General features: G+C 35.5%; 1 protein-coding gene across 1 annotated transcript in view; it reads left to right on the forward strand.

Moving 5' to 3' along the window:
• LOC107665951 (dystrophin-like) overlaps positions 1–10,831 on the forward strand; it is a 127,385-nt gene that overhangs the window by 106,862 nt on the left and 9,692 nt on the right. Inside the window, exons 72-76 of the mRNA XM_016457021.1 lie at positions 2,503–2,541; positions 3,981–4,046; positions 4,403–4,468; positions 6,426–6,584; positions 8,277–8,520. Coding sequence (XP_016312507.1) covers positions 2,503–2,541; positions 3,981–4,046; positions 4,403–4,468; positions 6,426–6,584; positions 8,277–8,520 — 574 coding nt within the window. The remainder of the gene's footprint in view (positions 1–2,502; positions 2,542–3,980; positions 4,047–4,402; positions 4,469–6,425; positions 6,585–8,276; positions 8,521–10,831) is intronic.

A 10,831-nucleotide genomic window follows, 5' to 3' on the forward strand; every position in this document is an offset into this window, starting at 1 on the left:
GTTCCCCTGTTTCCCCTTCGGCGCGCATGCTGACCCTATACAGTTTGATGCTGACAAATAATGCTGACTCGCAGCCTGTAAGTACATTTTCATATTTAAAGGATTTGCCACTGGCGATTCAAACGCGAGTTTTGAGCAGTGTAGAGTAGGGCTGTGTATCACCAGCAAAGTCACGATACGCGACAGAGCGACATAATCCCATTCATTTTCACATTTTCTCACACGCTCAAGGCTGATTTACTCGACGCGTCCGCAAGTTCGCTTAGGTGTGCGCGGCAAATATGACGTCATCGCAGTGTTGGCGGAAGTTCGCTTTGAGTGCGCGCGACGTCGTTTCGCGTGGCGGTGTGCACGACATTTTTTGTAACTTTCCGCGCAGCTCCGCTTCCAAAGATGCACGAGTTCAAAGCGACTCTAGCCGAACATGCACGTCTGTGCCAGCATTTGTGTGAAACAGAAGCAGACAGTCATTCAGGAACAAACTTTTTAGTGCTGCCCCGCAGTTTTATCAACTAAATAGCTTAATCGCTCAAGAGCTACATTATCTTTCTCAACAAGGAGCTGGTAGCATCATTGTTTCTAAAGGAATTAAAGCCACAGCTTTACTGTTAATAGAGAAATGCGGCAAAACGGTGGTAATTCATACATGCACAGCCTCTCTCTCTCTCTCTATGTCGTAAATCAGGGGTGGCGAACGTCGGTCCCGGAGAGCCGCAGCCCTGCAGAGTTTTGCTTCAACCCTAATAAACACACCTGAACAAGCTGATCAAGGTCTGAAGGGTTACTAGGAAGCTACAGGCAGGTCAGTTTTAATTAGGGTTGGAGCTGAACTCTGCAGGGCACGTTTGCCAGGTTGACAAAGATAAGTAGCAGACTTAGCAGATATTTCCGTATTGCGCAAGTGTAAAGCTCTGTTTTGGGGACTACGTCTCTTTATATCAGGCAATCCAGTTGTGTTCCTCTGCGCCCAGATTAAACCTTGTTATAGCCTATATATGCCCTATTCATTCTTTTTTAGAAACCTCGCACTTTTCTACTCAATTTTATTTTTTACCTTAAACCGCATAAACACATTTCGTTACACCAAATACACAAAATAATGTTATTTTTTAGCAACGTCATATGACCCCTTTAAAAAAATAAATGGATAGTTGATTATAAAGAAGTGATTAGACTGATTTAAGATCATATTGGAAACACCGATCAGTGTTATTTATATACTATTATATCATTTATTAATATTTGCTTTTATTTTTATATTTTCAGTTTATTTTTTTATAAGGTTTAGAAACTTTATATTACCTTATTAAAAATAAACAAAAACAACAAATATTTTTAAAAAATTTCAATTCAGTTTTAGTAATTTTAGTACTTCAATTTAAGCTTATTTTCTTTCAGTTAGTTTCTAAGGCAACGTTTCTAATTTGTTGAAGTGTTATCTAATATTTATATTTTTTATATTTCATCTTTATTTGAATTGGTGAAAACAAGTTTTAATAGTGTTTTTCAATTAACAGTAGCAACGCTCAAACTGACACACTTCTTAAAGATATATTTAGAGCAAATATTTTTATTAGAAAACCTATCTTAGTCTTGGAAACCAAGACTTAAGCATTACACATAGTAATGGCTCATAGCGGACAGTTTGATGCTGGACTGTAAACATCATGGAATTTCTTATCCTGTTTGAAGCTCGCTCACTAAAAATGTAAAGATAAAAGTAAAGAAAATGATGGATGCACCTACATTTTGGCTGCTAAAACTCTTCAGCCGAAAATGCCATAAAATGCCAAATTCTTGGGGGAAAAATTCAACCGTTCCTTGAAATTCCAAATACTGACAAAGAGAAAAGGCTGCGTTTCATCTGACACACTCTAAATAAAACATTCTAACCTCCTGTGCCTCAAAGCCTAACTACTACCTACCTCGACAGGTCTTATTTTTTATATATGGTTTGCATATATATAGACTGTACTAAATGGTCAAACAGTGTAGAACTGACATGCCAGCAAACAAGATAAATTAAGATGACTCTGAACACTTGGTAACCTTAAATTGCACCTGCAAGAGTTTGGCTTAGATTTCTTTCTGCTTTACCGTTTGCATTGATCATTACTCGTGTTCACGGTAGGAGTATTTATGCTGTGAAATAATTTTTCCCCTGTAGTGGAGCAGCTGCAAATGTGTGCAGTCTGTCAGAGTAATTGTAAAACAGCACTAAATGCATACACCCATTCTTACCACATTAACTTTTTTTTCCTTTTTCATTTCAACCCCAACACACAACCAACAATGTTGAATCAAACAATTTCTCAACAGAACAGACACATTTTTCATGATGTGTATGTTATTGGCCACTAAAAATGCTGTTAGGATTTAACTGTGTTGTCATATCAGTTGGGTTTGTGTGTTTGGTGCTTCTTAACAATCATGTCACATCATGCTTTCAATGCATCTACTTGCATTGTCCTGTCCATCATCACATCTTTTTTTGTCTTGCAGTCCTGTTACACTGATCAACTTCTGGCCTGTTGACCATCTGTGAGTACATCCGCACACCAACATGCTCACGCACATCCACAGAAATCAGCTTACTGGATCACATAATACGAACATGCCCTTTGGTGTCGTTGATGTATCCACAGAATAGAAAAGAACATTCAGGATTTTCACTTAACAGTTCAAATGTGACACACAGTCCTAATTTGAAATTGAGTGCATTTGCAATTCAAATCTAAATTTAATTTAAATTCAGATTTGAATTTGATGGCAGAGTAAATTAATCTTGAGTTTCTAGAATGAATTCAGTAAATGTTGTTCTGTTGGATAATGCTGCATCCACATAGATGGACAGCAGCGCAATGTCCAGCACCAGTGTTGTATTGGTCAACAAACATAAGCAAGGTGTAGATATTAGAGCTGTTTTATCACTTACAGTACACTGTTTAAATTTACTGATATCTGATGTTATACACAAGTATCCATAAACACTCATCTTCCATTGTCAGAACTGTGAGATATTTTGAAACGTGTCCATCCCATGGCTTCAACCATTCATCTGCTAGATTAACGTTACCGTGGTGTAGGGTATGTTAGGTGTTTTTAAAACTTAAGTTATTATTAATGTTAACTCACTGGGTGTGAGCTACACTGTTGCATACACTACTGTTCAGAAGTTTGGGGTCAGTTAGCCCCCCCCCCCCTTTTTTTTTTTTAAATAAATCATTTTTTGCAAAGTAACAGTAAAGACATTCCTAATGTTACTAAATATTTTCATTTTAAAAAACTGATATTTTAAACTTTGAATTAATTTCTCTGTATTCAAAGAATCCTGAAAAAAGTATCAGTTTCTACAAAAATATTAAAAAGCACAGTTGTTTTCAAAATTAATAAGAAATGTTTCTTGACTGGCAAATCAGCATTAAAGACTGAAGTAATGGCTGCTGAAAATTCAGCTTTGCCATCACATTTTAATCACAATAAATTACATTTTAAAATATATTCAAATAGAAAACCGTTATTTTAAATTGTCATAGTATTTCATATTGTTGTTTTTACTGTATTTAGCATCAAATAAATGCACCCCTTGTGAAGATACTTCTTTCAAAAAATATATTTTTTTAATGAAATCTTACAGACCCCAAACATTTGAACAGTATACTATATGTTTGCATATATTTACTGTAAACATAAGAGCAGCTCAAAATGAGTTCCCTCATTTTACCAAATCATAAGTTACAATAAACTATATAGATATTGAGAGACAGTATGTCATAGTGTTAAAAAAATCCACATGGTTTCTATTTAATATCATTGTTTTATGTTTGATTTGATCAGATTTCGCCTCTATAGTGACCCTGCTGAATTTGTATAGTAATGCTCAGTGTTAAATAAAATGTTGTTCCTCCATAATATAATTATATTTATATTTAGTTCAGTTCTTCTGTGTTTTCTGACCTTTGCTCTACTGTCACTGGCAGGCCGGCATCTTCCCCCCAACTCTCCCATGACGACACCCACTCACGCATCGAGCATTACGCTAGCAGGTCGGTCTTTTTTAAGCATGGGTATTTTGGTCTTACTATGTAACTGTATATTTAAGAGACTAGACTCGCATCGCATTAGGGCTGGGTGATGTGATGGTGTATACCGTACAATGGTACGATTGTCATAACACAAATGTGTTTGAAATTTGTTTTTTAACTAGAAAGAATTGATGAATGATATCAGAATGAATACGCATTTCTGAATATGACTGTTGCTTGCAGTGTTTAGTAACAAATGAAATGCGTTTGTGTTAATGTCAAGCACGTAAGTTGGAACAGTGTTACCTTACTGACATGAATGAATGCAACTGCATGAACTGTTTATGAATGAATACAGAATGATACTGTTTTCACAGGCTAGCTGAAATGGAGATCCGAAATGGCTCGTATGTGAATGACAATGTATCGCCCAATGAAAGCATGTGAGCTTGCAACTCCTTTACACTCTTCTGTACATAGTATCATACCATAAATGAATGTAATAGTGTGTGAAGAACCTAAAACTGATCTACTTACACCTCCCAGAATGCCAAAGGTAGATGCATACATTTCACTGCTTGTGGTTGCATAAAAACATTTCCTTTTCAACTTAAAAATGGTCAAATGTATGTATGAAAGTGCTTATAGGAAGAGTTCCTCCAGAAATGAAGATCATGTCATTCCAAATTAATACATTTTTTGGGGGTGAACTATTCCTATAAGTGATAAAAAAAAATTAATTTCTCATATCAGCTCTTTCCATCCATACACAAAGCAGTGGAGACGAGTAAATTTTAATCACAATAAATTACATTTTAAAATATATTCAAATAGAAAACCGTTATTTTAAATTGTCATAGTATTTCATATTGTTGTTTTTACTGTATTTAGCATCAAATAAATGCACCCCTTGTGAAGATACTTCTTTCAAAAAATATATTTTTTTAATGAAATCTTACAGACCCCAAACATTTGAACAGTATACTATATGTTTGCATATATTTACTGTAAACATAAGAGCAGCTCAAAATGAGTTCCCTCATTTTACCAAATCATAAGTTACAATAAACTATATAGATATTGAGAGACAGTATGTCATAGTGTTAAAAAAATCCACATGGTTTCTATTTAATATCATTGTTTTATGTTTGATTTGATCAGATTTCGCCTCTATAGTGACCCTGCTGAATTTGTATAGTAATGCTCAGTGTTAAATAAAATGTTGTTCCTCCATAATATAATTATATTTATATTTAGTTCAGTTCTTCTGTGTTTTCTGACCTTTGCTCTACTGTCACTGGCAGGCCGGCATCTTCCCCCCAACTCTCCCATGACGACACCCACTCACGCATCGAGCATTACGCTAGCAGGTCGGTCTTTTTTAAGCATGGGTATTTTGGTCTTACTATGTAACTGTATATTTAAGAGACTAGACTCGCATCGCATTAGGGCTGGGTGATGTGATGGTGTATACCGTACAATGGTACGATTGTCATAACACAAATGTGTTTGAAATTTGTTTTTTAACTAGAAAGAATTGATGAATGATATCAGAATGAATACGCATTTCTGAATATGACTGTTGCTTGCAGTGTTTAGTAACAAATGAAATGCGTTTGTGTTAATGTCAAGCACGTAAGTTGGAACAGTGTTACCTTACTGACATGAATGAATGCAACTGCATGAACTGTTTATGAATGAATACAGAATGATACTGTTTTCACAGGCTAGCTGAAATGGAGATCCGAAATGGCTCGTATGTGAATGACAATGTATCGCCCAATGAAAGCATGTGAGCTTGCAACTCCTTTACACTCTTCTGTACATAGTATCATACCATAAATGAATGTAATAGTGTGTGAAGAACCTAAAACTGATCTACTTACACCTCCCAGAATGCCAAAGGTAGATGCATACATTTCACTGCTTGTGGTTGCATAAAAACATTTCCTTTTCAACTTAAAAATGGTCAAATGTATGTATGAAAGTGCTTATAGGAAGAGTTCCTCCAGAAATGAAGATCATGTCATTCCAAATTAATACATTTTTTGGGGGTGAACTATTCCTATAAGTGATAAAAAAAAATTTATTTCTCATATCAGCTCTTTCCATCCATACACAAAGCAGTGGAGACGAGTAATAAACCCATATCATTTTCCCAGCACGCTTGGATTGAATTATAATAAAACGATTACATGTAAATGCTCTTGTACTGCATTTTTTGTGGTATTAAAACAATAGGATTGTTTTTATACCAGCTTACTGCTCACAAGCCGATTGCACTGGTGTATTTTTCAGTTATTAGGAGTTTAAGGCAGCAAATGTTAATTGAAATCTTGAGCAATGGATGTGATGTAGTGAACTGGAAATGGAGTGCTGCTGTTGTTGTTTTTATTGTAGGGATGATGAGCATCTGCTGATCCAGCACTACTGCCAGAGTCTGAATCAAGGCTCTCCTCTCAGCCAGCCGCAGAGCCCCACTCAGATCCTCATCTCAATGGAGACTGAAGAGAAGGGGGATCTTGAGAGAGTGCTCAACGATCTGGAGCAGGAAAACAGGTTTGATTGCATGTCTATTTTCTTTTACAATTCAAATGATTGATATTTGAAGGAAATGAGATGGATGGACACTGGACTGTATTCCATCAGCATATGTCTGTGATGACACACTGCATTTTCAGAAATTTCTAATAAAATAGCTCTCTTCACATATTTATTTCCACAGCAGTTTTTTGTGAATCACATATTTAATTTAAAGTTTTATGCTTTAGATCGGTGATTCTCATAGTCGGTCAACAACCGAAAATGTTTTCAGCCAAACGCAGTCCTTAATGAAAAGAATAAAATGCAGCCAACCATATAGTCGTGCACAGTAAATAAACAGGCTGGTCAGCTTTTACAACAGAGAAGAAAATGCTCCCTATATCTTTATCTATCGTGGCTCATCTGGAATTTGAAATATTAACCAATTTAAGTATTTGATTTTGCTTTCGATCAGTGGTTCTCAAATTTTTCAAACCAAGTTAGATCTGACCATCCAAGTACTACCTAGTGCACTCGAATCTTCCCACACTGCTGAGTCAGGTACAGTACGTGGGCTACACATTTGAGTCTAATATTACACACAGTGAGCTATATTAAAATTGTGAACAGATGATAAAGCAGAAATAATAAAATAATTTAATATTTTGTAGCATATTTATTTTTTAGCCCTAAAATATATTAGTATTATTAAAAAATAGTTTTACTTTAAAAAAAAAAAAATAAATAAAATGTATTATATATAAAAAAAAAAAAACATTTTTGATATTAAATGCCCTAACGTTTGGGGTCGGTAAAGCTTAAAATAACTTTGTCATTGTAATATATTTTAAATTGTAATTTATTCCTGTGGCAAAGCTGAATGTTCAGCAGTCATTACTCCAGTCGTCAGTGTCACATGATCCTTCAGAAATCATTGTCTTCTTCTTTCAGACGAATCCAACCGTAGTTATATGAAAAAGTGTCGTGGCTCTTCCAAACTTTATAATGGCAGTGAATGGGGGTCGAGATTTGGAAGCCCAAAAAAGTGCATCCATTCATCATAAAAGAACCTACGTCTTGCGTCATCCGCTGGAACGCCACTCTCTCGTGAATGCATGTACGATAGTTAGCGGAAGCTAGAGATTACGGTTTAAAAAGTTTTAAATATTGATATTTTTCATACACAAACGCATTTCTTTGTTTCAGAAGGCCTTTATTAACGCCCCAGAGCTGTGTGGAGCACGTTTTATGATGAGTGGATGGAGCACTTTTTTGGGCTTCAAAATCTCGACCCCCCCCCCCATTCACTGCCACTATAAAGCTTGCCATTATAGAGTCAGAACATTTTTTTATTATAATGCCGATTGTATTCGTCTGAAAGAAGAAAGTCATATACACCTAGGATGGCTTGAGGGTGAGTAAATTATGGGGTAATTTTAATTTTTTTGTGAACTATCCCTTTAATATTTTTTATGGAAACCATTGTATTTTTTTCAGGATTCTTTGATGATGTTCAAAAAAAGACTTTACTGTTACTTTTGCTCAATTTAATGCATCCTTGCTAAATAAAAGTATTAGTATAATTATTTTGCTGCATGGTGTGCCAGCTGTGCCATAAATGAGCAATCCATGCTAACAGCACATGCTTATTTATTTGTCAGACTCACCCATTTCCTCAAGTTGCTGTTTTCTTGGCTTCTTTTTTATGTTGTCTTCCCTGTTGTGCAGGAAGCTGCAAGCGGAGTACGATCGTCTTAAGAAGGCACACGACCAAAAGGGTCTGTCGCCATTGCCCTCACCCCCACAGATGCTGCCGGTCTCTCCCCAGAGTCCACGCGACGCTGAACTGATCGCCGAGGCCAAACTACTGCGGCAGCACAAGGGACGTTTGGAAGCAAGAATGCAAATCCTGGAGGATCACAACAAACAGCTGGAATCACAGCTCAAACGCCTTAGACAGTTACTTGAGCAGGTGGGTGGCGCATATCCTTAAGATTTTATTAATGTTTATACTTCTCTGCAAGTGAATAACAATTTTTGGAATTGTTGGTAAAGGAACTCAAGCAGTCAGCTCCTGTCTAAACTTTGCTACGAGTAAATGTCTTCAGATTGCTCACTGACACTTTACAAGGCATATTTCAAATCGTAGCTGTGGAATGTAACGCTGTTCATGTGCTTCCTTTTGATTGTCAACAGAAGAAATGAAATGCCCAGAGCATTGATATATTTTAATGTCAGTTTTTGGCTTTTAATGTTTGTCATATTTGTAGTTATATAAATAATTAACTTTTTTGGGAAAGTCAATTTTATCAATATTTTTCAGTATATTAATATATATTAAGTATATTTATAGTTGACATTTCTCTTGACTCATTGCAATGCATTCTTGCACTTCTTTATCTATGATCTGTGATGGAAATGTAATGTTTCCTTAAAATTCGGCCAAAATGAGAGGCGTCTTAAAAGACGAGGTTAGCAGCTCACTAGTTTTTTTTAGTGTGCGGTTTTCAGAAGTCTTAACATATGAGTTAGTTTTATCAGTTGAACAATTTAAAATTGTTAAAGGAAATACTTGTGCTAAATTTAGATGCTGTCAGGATGAATATAGAAAGTGTTTTGTATAAGAGCTGGGATTTGCATCTACATGTGCGTTTTGTACCGTTGCAAGTTCCAGGAATTTGTTCAATCTAAGAGTCTAAGATTTATTTTGACACAATCTTCCTGAAATGTTCCATCTGTTTAAAGATGTTATTTTCTGCAAATGTGTGGATTGATAGCTTTGTTTTAAAAATAAAATTGATCATCAAAGATTAGTTTAAATTTATACATTTATCATTTTTTCTTTTGAGTTTTGAAATTGCAGTAAATGGAATATTTTTTTCCCCAAAGATGTTTAAACCAAAGACTTGGAACTATTGCATGGAATATTGTTAGTTCATGTTGTTTTGTTTGAATGCAGACATCTCTGTTAATTGTCCTTGGCATTCACTGTTCTGTATAATAACTACTACTCAGAATTATTTCAGTTTAGTCCACAGCACTGTGAAAGCCAAAATGATATTGATTGTGTTAAGAATAAGAATACAACCATATTCACATTGAATCATTTTTAGCATGAAATGCATGGACAAGAAGATTTTAAAGGGGTCCTATTATGCTTTTTCACTTTTTTAATTTTATAGTGCGTCAAATTTTTGGCATGTCTAGAATCGCGGTTCTCAATTCCAGTCCTCGCGTACCCCCATTTTGTATGTTTCTCTTATTGCTTCATACGTTTGTTATATTTGACTGTAAGTGCCCTGCGAAGTGGACATTACCGGATATTCCTCCCACCAACTTCATACTTGAAGCGTTTACTCTGAACCGCAGACAGTGTGGGCAGAGACGCTGAGAGCCAAGATTTTCCAAAAAAAACAGACAGCAATGCAGAGACAATTTCAGCTGAACCAGCAAAGAGTGACAGTAAGAAGTTTGAAGAACTTTGCACTATACCTTCAACCAGGTAATATATGTAAACTGTTGTTGTTAGGTGGTGGGTAAAACTTTGCCTGTATGTGACCAATACTGCGGAAAAAAACTGTTTTAAAACTGAGTAATGTCTTTTGTCATGGCTTTTAATCCTATAAAGCTTGACATATTAAATATTAGAATTTTTTTAAATGAAAAAGATAAACATACAATGCAATGCAATTCATGTACCAAATATGATACTATATGCTTTATAGGGTTAAAAATTCTCAGGCATCTAGGCCAGTGAATCTCAACCTTTTGGCATACCGGACCCCAGTCCAATTCAGAACCATCCTCAAGGACCCCCAGAACAAAATTGACTGGTATCATTTTTGTCTTTGTGAGGACCAAATGCAGTCAAGTATAATTCAAGTTAGTTGACTTGTCCAGTATTTGGCCATATCAGCTATATTGGATTTTTCTTTCATGGGAACATGTCATGTCAAAATATACAAAATGTATACAAAAATTCATACTTTATACAGACCCCCGGCCTTACGTCCACGGACCCCTGGTTGAGAAACACTGTTCTAGTACACCCCCAAAACAAAATCAAGACTTTGTAAAAGAGCATAATAGGACCCCTTTAAAATAAATCCATGTTTATGGAGATTTTCCTTCATATCAAAATGTTGTTCTAATCATTCAAGGTTTGGTTTTGTTCTATTGTTCAATCAGTTCATTTGGGTTTCTGATCAGACATGGTTTGAATAGTGTTTATATATATATATATATATATATATATATATATATATATATTAGTGGGCGACCGA

Source organism: Sinocyclocheilus anshuiensis, unplaced genomic scaffold, assembly GCF_001515605.1.
Source record: "Sinocyclocheilus anshuiensis isolate Anshui unplaced genomic scaffold, SAMN03320099.WGS_v1.1 scaffold775, whole genome shotgun sequence".
Classification (NCBI taxonomy): Eukaryota; Metazoa; Chordata; class Actinopteri; order Cypriniformes; family Cyprinidae; genus Sinocyclocheilus; species Sinocyclocheilus anshuiensis.